The sequence below is a fragment of the Balaenoptera ricei genome, chromosome 12 (genome assembly GCF_028023285.1).
Source record: "Balaenoptera ricei isolate mBalRic1 chromosome 12, mBalRic1.hap2, whole genome shotgun sequence".
NCBI classification, from domain to species: domain Eukaryota; kingdom Metazoa; phylum Chordata; class Mammalia; order Artiodactyla; family Balaenopteridae; genus Balaenoptera; species Balaenoptera ricei.
The window spans coordinates 39,068,959-39,084,745 of NC_082650.1; the positions used below are offsets into that span (position 1 = coordinate 39,068,959).

General features: G+C 34.5%; 1 protein-coding gene across 11 annotated transcripts in view; it reads left to right on the forward strand.

Annotated features, from left to right (window-relative positions):
• TRDN (triadin) overlaps window positions 1–15,787 on the forward strand; it is a 377,672-nt gene that overhangs the window by 188,752 nt on the left and 173,133 nt on the right. For all 11 annotated transcript variants that reach the window (XM_059941303.1, XM_059941308.1, XM_059941304.1 and 8 more), the window contains exons 11-12: window positions 2,358–2,417; window positions 3,226–3,285. In XM_059941303.1, the coding sequence (XP_059797286.1) occupies window positions 2,358–2,417; window positions 3,226–3,285 (120 nt within the window). The remainder of the gene's footprint in view (window positions 1–2,357; window positions 2,418–3,225; window positions 3,286–15,787) is intronic.

The following is a 15,787-nucleotide window of genomic DNA, read 5'->3' on the forward strand; positions in this document are numbered from 1 at the left end:
ATGTGGGTGCACAGTCAAGTGGAAAGGGAGGAGTATTGTTGACTGTTGAAGGAGAAAAAAGTCAAGGGAAGGAGAGTTTTCATATAAGAAACATGGGTTACTTTTATATCCCAGTAGGATATAATTAAATTGTTGTGCCTTTTATAAATGAAAAGCTTAATTTCACTGCTGCCAAATCACCTAAAGAACAGACAGTCGTGCTTGAAGAAATGCATGAATCTTCAGAAGTTGATGTTTTAAAATGAATTAACCACGAATAAAGTAAGTCCCATAACGACAGCTTAAAAGTCTAATTCATAAAAGTGTTATTAAAGTACATTATTTATACCTGCTTTTTGTGGATTTCTGTTCTTATTCATGACTCTTTCAGTGTATGGCCATAATCACAGACAGAGTGTATAATGGAAGCATTAATCAATCTGAACTAAGGCAAGAATACTGTATCACCACAATAAAGTCCCAGCTATATTAATATAAAGGGTAGAATTTATTACACAAGACAATTCTCTTTTAAAAAAATGAAAAGAATGTCTTCCATCTTCTGGCCTCAAATACCTACTTTCCTTTTGAAGTTTAATATAAGATTAACTAATTGGCATGAACTTTTAAATGAAATATTTATTCATCTACATTATGAAACTTAGAGACTCGAATACTAAGTTGTGATCTTATCGTGACTATGGCATTGATTTTTAATACAGGCTAAGAAATATTTACAATTAATCTGTATTTTAATTAACTCCTTTCCTAGCACATGACATCAGATGGTGATGTTTAGCAAATGCCAATTCAACTGTCTGGCATATGCATTTATTTAGATAAGAATGAAAAGTCCTTGCTACATAAAATTTCTCTCAGAGAAGCTGAAAGTAATGATACTTAAATCAAAAGTACCTTTATTCAGAATTTTAAAGATGTTTTGCATATTTAATATGTATAAACCTTTAGGAAAAGGCAAAGTAGAATTCCATTGGTCTATTTCTAACTCTAGAACTATCAAAATCTGACTTACTGACTTTCTACTTCTGACTGGATGAGCTGTAAAGGTACGCTGTAGACACATTTGGACAGACTGTGAATATATTTCTCCCTACAACACTAACTTATCTCTAGGAGTCATGAAAAGAGGTTCTTTGTAAATTATACTTCTGACACTGAAAGAAAGTGTTGGCTTTGATCTCGTAGGTAAAAAATCTCTATACCTAAGGGAATGAATTAATTCCTGTATTTAATAAGATGCTGTCGTTAGTAGGCAACTTAAGCATTGATACTAGAAATACACATTGAATTTCTTCAGCATAGTGACAATTTCATAATAGTTCTGGGTAATGAACATCTTTGAATGCCTGGCATTTATACTTGAGTTGGAGAGACAAATGACAAAGAGAAAAGTATTTCAAATATAAGGTAAATCGCATTACTAACGGAAGATAAAAATCAGTCAATTTCCATCATTAACTGTGCTTATAGCTGCCTCAAACCTAACAGTACTGAATATTCCATTTCAACAACTGTGTACTTCTACATGACTTTGTTATTTAAAATGAGAACACTTACCAGAAAAATGTCCGGGGCTGTCTAGTCGTTACATGGCTATTGCTGGGCAGCATTTGAGGTTCCCTCTGCCTCTCAGACCAAGGGTTTCTTAGATCTCTGAAACAGCAATCTTCCATAAAGAAGTCTAGAGGTACCACAGACTGTCAAACTGTTCTATGTGTCATCCAGACTTAACAGCAACCTCTGGGTGCAAATATAGTCTGAGCACGCTGGTTGATACGGCCACTCAGAAAGGGCAGTGGAAGTTATGTCCCCAATATGGTGCCAGGTAAATGTCACCAGAATCCAAATGTCTGTTGACAAGAGGCAGATCTGAAAAACAGTTAAATCAAAATAGATACTGTTAATGGCCTAATGTATTATTTCTAATGAAACTGAACATATGAAAAGAAAACAAAAAATAATTCTTTTAGCTTACCTGCAGCATTTTTTCTCAGAAATTATATTTTAATTTTCAATATTAATATCTTACTTTAGGCACTAGACAAACAATTGTTTGGTTCAGAAAGCTCGAACTATCTTGTTCATTTTTTGTAAACAGTATTAGCAACCCACAATTTTATGCACTTACTGTGAGCCAGGCACTCTGCAGAATGCTTTGAAAACATTATGTAACTTTGAAGGAAGTACTGTTACTTTACAAATGAAGAAAATAAGGCTTAGTGAGATTAAATCACTTGCTCAAAGTCACAAAACTATCTGGAGGCAGAATTGACTTTAATGGTAATCCTTCATTCAAAACTTCATTTTCCTTTTGTACTAAATTTTCCTAAAGGAAACATTTTAAATTTCTTCTCTAGAAAAAGAAGAAGAAAAGAAGAAAGCTGAGAATAAAGTGACTTCCGAAACAAAAAAGGAAGGTAAGGAATTTAAAAGCTAACAAATTAATTAGTATCCATTTGTAATATTACTGGTAAAGCTACTGTTTTCTAGGAAAGAAATCCCCTTAACAATTTTATTGTCATTGTTACTAACAAACAAATATAAATATTCCAAAAAAGGTAGAGATTGATAAATTTTTAAAAGAAAATTCAAGCCTAAACACTTTTAAAATTTGTTACTGATTATTTTTTTTCTTTCTTAGGAGTGGTGCTCAATTCTACTTCACTACTTTACTTGATTACATATATGAATATGAAGATTACTATCCAATTAATTTAGTTTAATAAAATTGTCTATCAAAAGAGCAAATTATTGAATGTATGGGAAAGAAAGTAGTTAATTGGTTTGCTATGTTTTGTTCTTTTTTGAATGGTTATTTTTCAAATAGCGCATCTGAAGTCCCAAATGAGCCCAAGAGATTTCTCAGCTTCTGACATGCTTGCAGTGGCCTGATAGCCCAGGGAACATTCAATATATTCCTTTTAATATCCTTTAGAAAAACTATTGAATTATATCATAATTAACAATGCCATCTAATGTTCATACTGTCATGAAAAAAAATTTTTTTTTTTTGACCTTAGCAAAAATTTGCTCCTTCCCAAGGGATAGCACACCAAAACCACTGTTCTGTTACAGAGGTGCTAGTTCACTCATATTTGACATGACTATGACTCTGTATGTAGAATCACTCTATACAAGATGAATTGGATGTTAATGACAGTAAAATGTGCCCTGAAATATATGATAATTAAACAGATGTTTATAATTTTCTCATTTTACTACTAGAAAAAGAAGATGTCAAAACGAAAACTGAGAAGGAAACTGCCATGGATGTAAAGAAAAAAGGTATTGTACTTTCTTTGCTTCCTTAGTCAGATTATGTTCAGGATGTTTGTTAATAAAGGAGTCTTGGGGCAATGTAAACAAATTGAATATAGGTACTTAAGTCTGTCCATGTCCAGGCTGTCAAAGCATAACTTGCACTAGACAAAGTTAAACAGGCAAGGCAGACTTTATTCAAGGCTATTATTGCAGTAGGGGAGAGAGACCAGAACTCATTCTGAACTCAATTTCACTGAAACAAAAAGCAGGAGAGTTTTTAAGATCTGGAAAGGGATGGGGGGATTGTAGGCCATCTGTGTTTGCTGATTGGCCTTACTCAAAAGAAGAGAAAACTTTCTCTTATTTTCATGTCAAGAGTGTAGTTTTACAACTTGGAGCAAGGCACCCAAGGGAGTTAAGTTGCTACTCTCCCACAGAAACTAGGAGATAAAAGTACTATCTTTCTTGATGATTACATTTCAAAGGGATGGCTCCCAGGCCTCTGAGAAAGGCACACATGGGTTGTAAAACTGGCAGGGGGCTTCTAAGAAAATTTATATCTTGAAAGATCAGAGAGAGAATTTACAAGTACAAGTTTTCCAGAGTAAATGCTCTAAGAAAAGGGAGGTCAGGAGCCGAAGGACAAGAAGATGCCTGTCTAAGTTTGGTGAAGGTGAAGAGAACTTTAAGGCCCTCTTTTTCAAGACATAATGAAATTGAGTTATACATGGTATAACTTCACTTTGCAAAGATAAGAAGCAAAGAATGCAAAGATAATAATGCATTCCATTAAGAAACAGCTTAGATTTTTACTTTATATTTAGTTCTGCTTTTACTCTTATTCAAGCATGAATATCTGCTTTTATTCAAGTTAAGCTTAAATCTAGGTGTAAAGATATGTAGTTAGTTGTCTCAAGTATTATGGTTTGGTGATAAGTATTTTCACCCCAAATATTTCCTCCATTAGTGTCAGTGATGCTTGAAATTCCACCATTAGAGATATTCCATTCCTTTGAGTTATGAAAGAATTGTCCTCTATTAAAATGCAAATCTCTTAGGGCCTGTGTGCATGGGGTAACAAACGAATTCCTCTCAGCTATTAATGCTTAAAGTGAATGAGATTTCTAGATCTTCCCTGTGTGATAATAAGCTGAAAACATTGTCATAGAAAATGAGTCAATAGATAAGCTTAAATGAAGGTGAAGTTGAAGAGAACTTCAAGGTAGGACATGGTGTGGAGAGAGCAGACTGGGCTGGATGCCATTAGTGAAAACTTCCCTTCCTAGGAAGTAATAGCATACGTTGGAAAAAAAATGTGGTGAAGGACGCTGAAAAAGAAGATCATAAGATGACAAACTAGACATTGATTACTCTTAGTAAGTAGCAAATAGGAATTACAGGAAATCCCTACATCATGCTATAAGTGGGGTAAAAATATTGTAAAATACTAAGAGTTACATGATTGCATGGCTCATAAAATATCCAGGAAGAGACAGCCATGTGTTCTCTTGAGTTTGGGACTTGATTACTGATTACTTTGCATTTGAATTATTATTAATTTTATTATTGAACATTCATTTATTTTGTTTATTTAAAACATTCTTTATTCTCCTGGTGAAATATGTATCTTACCGTAAGAAAGTGAAAACACAATTCTGACCACGTGATGATGCTGAGAAACTGGCTGCTTGGGTCATTGTATCTGTGACAGCTGTATGACTGAGTGCTAAAGAGAAACAAGTTTTTCCTGGGCCATCAGTTTTACTAAAGTATTTGCAGAGGAAAGTTTTGAATTGTAATTGTCAAAGTATTTATCATAGGTGTGAAAATGCAAAATCATGAAAAATGCTTTTGGCAAAACACAGTGGTGTGTGTGGTGGTTGTTTTGATTTGAATTTTGTTTTTGAGGGGAAGGGCACAACACTTTTCTGTTCAGAGAGTGATGAGAAAATCTGATACTTCTCTGCTACTGAGAGACCTGTGTTATTAGCCCAGCAGTCATGTCAGAGTGAGATTGTGCACCACTGGCAAGAGGAATGATTATGCCAGTATCCCTTCCTGCAAGGCCAGTGCTCAGCCATTGAAGCAGAGACTGAACTGGGTGATTGCACAACACATCAGGGGAGGGCTGCTCAGCAAGTGTTGAAAAACAAGCTTGTCCTTCTTGGAATCAGTTTTCAGTCTGTTTATATGTCATTTTTACTTTTAATTACACAAAAACCATTGCCTCTTACAAATCAGTTCAAATTCCTGATTAAAGTATGCATAAATTATTAGTTTGCAAGCTCTTAATTTCCAAATACTCAAAATTGTGTGTGTGTGTGTGTGTGTGTATGTGTGTGTGTGAGAGAGAGACAGAGAGATTCAATTAGTGTTGATTTCTAACTCATGGTTCTTTTTATTCTCCAGCTATATTTTCATGTGAGAGCAATATTGTTTAGAAATAGCCAGTTTGAAACTTATTATGAAAATAGTAAAAATTTCTAGAGGTTACACGAGAAAATTGAGAATTACCTGAAATCTTGAAGAGCCGTGATACATATGTTATTTCTTCCTAAAGTAGTCAGAGGAATATGGCAGAACATCTGATATCATTACTGTAGTCCCAAATAGTAGCAAATTTACAAGACGTAAAATATGCCTAGATGCTTATTTAATATATGGGTTTTATCGTGGCATTTTATTACATTTATAATAACTTGCATATTATTTATGATTATAGAATATATAATGTATTTATATGTTATATTATTATTTCATTTTACTATATTTATATTTTATTATTATATAGGTGCAAATGAATCTAAGGCTTAAGTTCTATGGTTTGATAAAAGAGCCTCTGCTGCATGAAGCTTGTAAATCACACTTTGTTAGTGATCTGTTAGGGAAAATGCGGGTGGGGTTTTTTTTTTTTTTTTTAATCAATTTATTTATTTATGGCTGCGTTGGGTCTTCGTTGCTGCGCGTGGGCTTTCTCTAGTTGCGATGAGCGGGGGCTACTCTTCGTTGCAGTGTGCGGGCTTCTCATTGCGGTGGCTTCTCTTGCTGTGGAGCACCGGCTCTAGGCGCGCGGGCTCAGTAGTTGTGGCTCGTGGGCTCTAGAGCGCAGGCTCAGTAGTTGTGGCGCGTGCTTAGTTGATCCACGGCATGTGGGATCTTCCCAGACCAGGGCTCGAACCCGTGTCCCCTGCATTGGCAGGCAGATTCTTAACCACTACGCCACCAGGGGAAGTCCCGTGGGTGGGGTTTTATAGGATATAAAATTGTCAGTCCATGAATTGAAATTGGGTAAGTGGTACATTGAGATTGATTATAATAATTTCTTGTTTGTGTATATTTGAAATTGTCCATGGTGAACAAAAGCCCAAATATGTCGTTTAAAAACATTGAGAGAAATGAAAAAAAAAAAAAATCACCAAGATATTTTTACAATGTTATGAGGTATGTTTTACCCTGAAGAGATGCTATGAAAAAAAAAACAAACAAGAAAGGAAATAAAAACTTTTAAAAAACATGTTCCTATGTTTGTATCAGACTTCCATGCTAGATATACAAACCACTCTAGATGATATAAGCAGAGAGGAACTTCTGTACAGGGAACTGGCTGCACACACAATTGTTGGAAGGACTAGGAGAATTGATGTCAGGAGACTACATTGGATTATTGAGCACCGAGGACTATCAATTGGCCAGGAAGCTGCTTTGTTCTTCAAATCTGCCTCCACACCTGCCTCTTTGCACCCACAGACTAGATACTGAAAATGTTGAGGCCAACCTCAGCCACTTACTCACATCAAAGCGACCTTGTTTGCTAAAGCATTCCTGCTTTTCAGTCTCCTATAGGTGCATCTAAATGATGAAATTAAACATGCTGAGAGTCTAGAAGACAGGTTTTTGGCATTCCAATTTTTCCAGCTGGAGGGAGGGTAGAATGGAAGTAGAAAGAGGCTATCCAAGGTATCTATAATAAAGACACTTTCTGAAATGTTTTAGAAGATAAAATTCATATACGAAATGGTTTTTAAGACCTGAATTGTACAATGACTAAACCTATCTTTGAGTTCCCCTAAAAGTTGAAAGAGATGGCTCAATCAAGCAACATGATACAATTTGGCAATTTAAAGTGCTCAAAAGACACACAAACGTAGTTTACGTTGTTCTTTACCTAAACTGTAGCAGCATGATTTTTTTCCCCAAGAATTAGCTAAATAAAAGTATAAATGATAAGAAGGATCCTGAAAAACCAGACTAGCTTTTCTGAAATAAGCTGCTAGAAAAGGACTAATTCACTCATTCATTTATTCTTTCATGCTTTCCTACGGGAAATAGTCACTAAATGCCTATTATATTGTGCTAGGGGGTGAGTACACTTAAAGGTGGATAAACCAACATAAGCCCTAGTCTAACGAGACCTGCAGTTTGATACGGGAGGCACACAGTGACTAAGAAGACATAATGTCGACAACTCGGGGTCAGGGACACGGGGGAAACAAATTTGGGGCAATGACAATGGAAACAATAGGTGGGGACAGCGAGCTATTTAGATAGAAAGCTTGTTACAGCAGGCTCTCTCAGAGACATTTAAATTGGAATCCGATGTATTGGAAGGATCCAGCCATTGGTGAGGACATCTTTGTGTGATGTGTGAATATGGTATGTGCATGTGTGTGTGGTATGTGTCTATGTGTGATTTGTATGAGAAGACATACAAGGGGTCAGGATATGCAGGGACGTGTGCAGGTGTTTGAATTTATTAAAATTGTAATGGGAAACTCTTGAAGGGTATCAGCAGTGGAGAAAATATTTTGATTTGTGTATACAAGTATATTCTCATTTAGATAATAGGTTAGAGGGAGAAAAGAGAAGAGGTTACACCAATGAAAAGATGGTGTCGTTTATTGAAATGGGGAAGCCTGTACGGGAACAGCTGTGATGGAATAAATTCAGAGCTTCCTTTTGAGTGTGTTGTTTCAGGTGTATGTGATGCATCATCCAAACTTTGTATCAGGAACTATTTTAGGTGCTTTACCCATACTAACTCATTCAATCTTTATGATAAATCAGGAAATAAGCTATTATAACCCTCATTATACAATTGAGAGGTAGTAAATGTCAGGGCCAGGACATCAACCCAGGTAGTGTGGCTCCACAGCCACATGCTCTGAACAGTCAGTTAGAGATATGGGTCTGGAACTCAGAGGAGCTTCTGAAGTGAAACCATAGGAAGAGTTATCCATATAGATGACAGTTATTGTGCTGGGAGTAGATGAGATCACCCAGAGAGATTGTGTCAGAAGAAAAAGAGAATAGAATACAGAATCAAGACCTGGGGAATTCCAACATCTAGACATTAGGTAATGGAAAATAAAGTAAGAGGGGCTGAAAGGAATTGCTAGAGAGGTTAAAGGAAAAGCAAAGGAGTTTGGTAATAGAGACATTTCAGAAATGGATGTTTCAAGAAGCAAGAAGTTATCAACTTGGTGAATATTACTTAGAAGTTGTAATGTGAGGGCAGAAAAGACAAGCACAGAGAAGAGATAAAGCTAGATTGGAATGGAGATCCAAAAATGAGAAGAAAGTAGTGAATTTCTTTCTTTTTTGGTGTGTGTGTGGCTGCATAAGGAGTAAAGAGTCTTTTTTTGTTTTTTGTTTAGTTTTGCTTTGGGAGGTGAATTTAGTGCCTGATAAACAGAATGTGAGAGATTGATGCCTAAAGGGATGAAGTATAAGTGGAAATATAAGAGAGAATTTAGAATTCATTGTTTGATGAGCTCATGGGGGGGGGAAATAATCTGCATTTTTCTGAGATAACACCACAGACACTCCAACAGTAAAAAGTTGGTGTTTTCCAGTTATGAAGAGGAATTCGTCTAGATCACCTTAGAAAGATATACAATGTAAGATTAAGAGGCTGTTGTGATAAAACTAAATCTCCAATACTAAATACATTCTGAATTGAAAGGCTCAGTTTTAGAAAAAGATATATCTAAGTGTTCTTGATGTTCACTGAATGGCAAAAGGTAAGTTTGTGAATGTATTGTAGCAATGTGTTTAAAGAATCATTCATTCAGTTAAAATACCCCATTAGAACTTTACATTAAAATATCTTTGTGGCGATAAGTTTACCAGATCAGATTAATCCAGTATAAAGCTCATAAAGCTTGTGCTGTTTAAATGATACAATCATATCTATTACCATAGAATATTTTCAGTTACTGTATGGGGCAGATACTATTAAATTCTGAACAAACTGAAACCTTTAGCTACTTGATTCCTCTATATAGGATCTTCTTTAGTCATTGAGAAATTGCAAAAAATCCTTTATAGAGGCTTATAGCTTTGAACATATCATTAAATTCTATGCCTACCAGACATAGACTATCATCTTTTTACTTTACGAAACTTTTGTAATAAGTTGTTCTAGCTACTAGAGCTCAAAATAATTTACATGGCAGATTACAGACCATGAAAATACATTGATTTGTATTTAAAAGTAACTTTTTGAAATATTTATATGTACAGATATAATTGGCAAGATAATATATAGTATCTTTCATATGTGTTCACTGTTGAGTTTCAGTTTAAAAGAGCAAACTTCTGTTTTCCAAACTTGTATTTTGAGAAGATTATAGCTTTTTAAGCTCATTCCATCTTTTTCTATTTGAAAAGCACTTGATTGTAGAAAGTTATCTTGTATTTGAATTTTGTATTTTGTACATAAGCATTTGGGCAAGATTTGACAAATGCATCAGCTTGTCATTATTTGTTAGACACTTTGAAATCTAGAATAATTTTTGGGGGGATTCTACATATTCTGTGGTAATCTCCCAGTTAATATCAATTATAATATATAGCTACTTCACACACTTTTTAGTGATATTGGGCAATTATATTAATGCATATTCTAGATGAAATTATTTTAAAAATTGTTCAACAGGTAAATAATCGGGAATTTGGCACAAATAGGACCTGATCTAATTAGTAATTCCAAGCCTTGATTTCGGGGTGCTCCAAAATTACAGGGCAACGGTAGATTACTTTCAAGTTAGCTTTTAGTTCCCAGACAGACTAGATTGCAAGTCTGAGTTCAGATGATGGCAGCTTGACTATATTAAAAACATTTACAATGCTTGAATTTCTTTGAAGGCAAGAGAATCCATTTTCAAGTGTTTTGTAATCATAGAAATCATGTAAGACAATAGTTGCTTATTCTTTTGAGGGTAAGAGATTTTGTAATGAAACAATACAGGAAAGTCGGCTGACTTGTTACTTACTGTGATCCTTGATTACCTCTTATATCACATCTGGATTAGCCAGATAGAAGCTAAAATGCTTCAGAGATAGTAAGAGGGATTTAATGTCATAATGTGCTGTGGGATCTCTGAGATAATCCCCCATGTTCTAGCTTTGGGTTTGAACAATGCAAAAGTGTGTTTGGGCTCAGTGCAGAAAGGACATAAAGACATTTTGGTTTAAAAAAGAATTTTAAAATTCAGAAAGGGAAAATGTTCATATTAAAAATTATTCAGGCCTGGAAAAAGTAAACCAGTATACAAAGTGACTATTTTAATAGGCTTTTTAATGCTTATTATGGAGAATCCAGACCCCCTCTCACTGAAGACAGAAACAAAATCAGCCCTCATACTTGAGTATGAGGTAGTTGTATTATGATTTGTGAAGTAGTTTCAACAAGGAGGATTGAAATACATACGAGGAAGAATGAGTAAATAGACTATGACTATTTCTTCCCTGTATGCATTCATAATGATATTTAAGTATTTCCTGTACCCATATTAGATAAATTATTTTAATTGCAGTTTATATTCAGAATGAAGTATTTTCTGAAAAAAATAAGAAACAAAATAATTTAACATTAAAACAAAGTGGTCCCTTGCAAACACCATAAATTAAATTTTAATGAGACGATTACACAGAGTGGTACAGGAAGTGAGATATTAGAAACAAGTTTTTCTTTTTTTTTAATTTTAATATATGGGAGGATTTTGACCAATTTATTGGGGAATTACATAGCCTGAGTTTCCCTTGTGGCCTGAGATATACATTTAAGCATATAGAAGCAAAATATCCAGTAATTTTTTGGTAGTATGTATCCTAAAAGCCTACAAGATTTTTCTTTCAGTAAAAGTAAAGCTTAAAAAATTTCCAAATAATATCTCCTTCAATTCCAGCCTCTCCTGGGATTCCAAAAGAATATTTTAAAAATGATTTAGCAAATTGTGCCAATATGAATTCTTTTTATCAAGATATTTTAAAGTAATAGTAATAACAGTTAAATTTATTCACTGTATTCTCATTTAATACTTACAACAACTCTTGAGGTAGGTATTATAATGCCCATTTTATAGAAAGGGAAACTCAGGACTGGAGCAGTTAAGTATCTTGGCCATGCTTACCAGTTAGTGCTGGAGCAAAGGCAGTAAGAAGTTCACCAAATAAAGCTCGCTGTCTTTAGCAACCTGGAAACTTTTTTTTCCAACTCTAGGAAACGCCGATTGTAGATTGCCTTAGTGTCTTTTTCTTTTCTTTTCTTTTCTTTTCTTTTTTTCCTAATTCCTTTGAGATCATATTGCAGACAGGGATAAGAAAGGAGGAAATAAAGAAGATATACTATAAGTCTGATTCTCTTTTTTCTTGTAGAAATTATGCTTTCCTTCCTTCTTTCACTCAACAAATATTTAATAAGTGCATAACATTTGCAAGTAAATCTGCTAAATATTGGAGATAGGTCAGTATAAAAGACATGGCACTTGCTCTCAAAGACCTTAGAAAAGAGGCAAATAGACATTTATAATATACCATGTCCACTATCACAATAGAGCACGTACAAGGGCTCACACTAAGATCACGGAATGAGTTATAGAAGTTGTGTCTCTTTCGGTAGATTGGTATCCGTTAGAGATTTAGAACAGGGATGCTACAGACTTATGTAATAAGGTATTTGACCTAGATGCATTTAACATAGTTTTAAACAGGCTGGAAACTGGAACTCATAAAATTTTAACAGTGCTTTATCACTGAAGATACTTGCTTTCACAAGTGGCAGACCATCTAAAATAAAGAATTTATTGGTTTATCCAAATACAGTTCTAGAGTAAAGTGTCTTCGAGTTCATCTTGACCCAGGGGTCCAATGATATCATTAGGATGAGATTTATCTCTCCTCACTTTTAGACTCTGTTTCCTTGATATTGGCCCATGTGATTGCAAATTGGCCATATCAGATACTGCCTGCCCTACATCCTCTCTTATTCATGTCCTATGAGAAAAAGAGTAGATTGGCTTCCTGAGAGCTCAAACAGAAAACCTGAATTGAGTCATATTGGTCCTTGTGGACTGGTTCCTGAGCTAACGTTTGTGGTGAGAGTAAGGGAATAATCTGATTGTCTTAGCTTAGGCCATAAGTCCTATCTTTTTAGCAGAACAATTAAATAAACTTTGTCCAAGATATTTGGACTGAAATTGGAAGGGTGAAGTTGATTCCCTCAAAGTTAAATTAGTATAATGAAACCACAATAAAATGGAATTGTTACTACATGGGAAAAAAATCCAACAACGTAAGAGTTCTTTTCAAGAAGTCATTTTTTAAAAATTTATTTACAGAATAGTATAAGGGACAACTCTTTTAGCTACCACTCATGGTGAAAATACTTAAGTATTTTAGAAAAGCAACTCAACATAGGATAATGTAATATAATATAGGCCCCCCAAAAGCAAATGAAATTGAAGATTTCATTAATCAAAATATTATGGTCTAGAGTAAAGAGTGAAATCTTTCCACTATACCTTGTAGTTTTAGAATCTCACTTGGATAAGAGTCTTTAATTTAAGCAAAGATTTTTTTAAATAAACCAGATTATATTCAGAAGGGAGTACTTTGGAAATGTAGATATTTAATATGGAAATGAGAAACCAGGGTGGGTATCAACATGTTTATAACTTTGATGTGCCCTCTTATTTAGGTGTACTTACTCTTTATTATCCCTGAGGGTTGGGACTCAATAGTTGAAATTAAAAGACACTGTGGAATGGTCAAGATTATATAGGGAATCTTTTCAGTCAGTGAAGTCTACCATTCCAAGTGTTCAAGCAGAAGAGTGGGTATCTCTCTGAGATTTAATCCTATAAGAAGAATAATTATATTAAAGGAGACTTATAAGACTGTATTTTTCCAAAATTAAATATCAGGCTAAATGAAACTGATGTCTGGATTAACTTTTGAAATGAAGTCTTTTTATTATTGTGATTTTAATTTGGCCATTTGTCAAACTCCTAGCTGATTATTAAAAAAAAAAAAAAAAAGACTCGTCAAGAGTTGATTCCAGAGTAAATGTTCACTGTCTTTAATTGTATATAACCTAAATTCACAATCTTTCTACTGTGTATCTACTGTAGCATAAAACATTATTCTGAATCTAATCAGAGCATGTTTTATTAATGTCTGAATAAACCCAGGACACTATGAGAAAAGGAAATAAAATATATAACATATATTGAAAAATGATTAATTGCCCTCAGGGTAAAGAAATATCTTGAAACATCTCAGAAGTAAAACTCCAATGACAATGAGCTTAAAGTAGAAGAGACAGTACAACAATTACTTATGATGCAAAAGTCAGGGAAAAAAGCTTTCAGACAGCAAAAGTTTTCAGGCTGGAAAATAAGAATTGTGATTATGTTTTAGGAAGTTTGTCTTTTACTTATGAAGGAGGCATGGAGGAGCATATATAATACTTCTGTAATCAAAAGAAGCTTTTTTTTTTCCCAGAGATGATTTCAGTTTCAGGAAAAAAGTGGAGCAATTATCTTAGTCAATTATAGTTCTGTTAGCTGTATTAATCTTAGAACATAAAGTCAAAAAGATGAACGAATGAAAAAGCTAATGCTAAAATACATCAGAAGCAGAGGCAGATAAAAATAATTGTCCTGAAAGATACTGTGGTGATGTAGAGGTGGGTAGATACTCAAGTTATACAAATCAAAGAACAAATTAAAAAAACCCAAAAAAACCAAACATGGCATTGAACATGTGAAATAAGTTTATCAAAGAATAGATGAAATGGGCCCTCTTCTCCCTAAAAATAAGTATATTCATTAAATTTACATTTATATTTATATTACTAGGAATTTATATTGTTATTATTGCTCCACTATTCCTCATATGCAGTGCCTTGGTGGACATTTTTCAAGTAAATAGAGTCTTTTGAACTGGTGCTGCCAAGTGATTCTATAACTTTTTAGGAATAGAAACCTAAGAGTTCACTGTCTCCATTCTGAGGCTACTATTTCCCTGTTCCCCTTTTTACAATTGTTCTTCACCTTTTCACCCTTCTTCTCTATCAGCTGAATACCTTGCTTCCTTGTTCCCTTAGAAAATAAAAATTAGAAGACAGATCTCATGAGCTCTGACTATGGAATCCACTGACATTCTTCATTCATCTCCTTATGGCCTCTGCCTTCTTGGCTGAATACAATACAATACAATACAATACAATACAATACAATACAATACAATACAATACAATACATTAAAATGTTCATACTTACAGGAACAATTTTTTCACTTGTGCACAATATGCTATTTCCATCTGCTAACTCAGGAATGTTTCTCCAGCAATTCTTTCCTCTGCAAGTTCATTTTGACTTCTTCTACTGGTCATTCCCAGTAGCCTACAACGTGCTATAACATCTCTTATACATTAAAACACACGTCCTGTTGTTGATGGCAGTTCGTCTCAGATTATTGTCCCATTTCTCAAATCCCCTTTGGAGCTAAACTCTTTATGGGTTTTCTACACTCTTCTTCCAGTCTTTCATGTACTCACTGTATTTAGGCTTTTGAACCCACACAATTCTTGTCAAGGGCGCTACTGACCTCCACAATACCACATCCAAATGTGAATTCTCAGTACTCAAGAGCATTTGACAGTTGATCCCTCTTTCTTTACTCAGCCTCTTGGACAATACTTTCTCCTTTTAACATTCTGGTCACTCTTTCTTGGTCTTTTTTGCTTGTTTCCTCCCTTTCTTTCTGGCATCTAAAAATGGAAGCAACCCAGGGCTCAATCCTATGTCTCTTTCTCTGTATTCACTTCCTATGTAACCTCGTACAGTCCCATGGTTTTGATACCATCTTTAAGATAATGAGTCTCCAATGTATGTCTCCAGTTCTGATATCTCCCTAAACTCTACACTCATCTATCCACTTTCCTATTCCACATCTCCATTTAAATATCTATTAGACATCCCCAAATTAATATGGTTTATAAAAAACAAACTCAAATTTTCATATACACATACCCTAGAATGTGTTCCCTACACTCAGCTCTCTTCCTCTTATCAATAAATTATCATATCATTCTTTTTTCTGCTTAGGCACAAATGTCTCTAATCACTAGTGACTCCTTTATTTCTCTTCCTCAACCTATTATTAAATCCTGTCACCTTCACCTTTGACATAGAGGGCCCTTTCTCACTATCTTTAAGAACTACGCTCATTCAGTTACCAT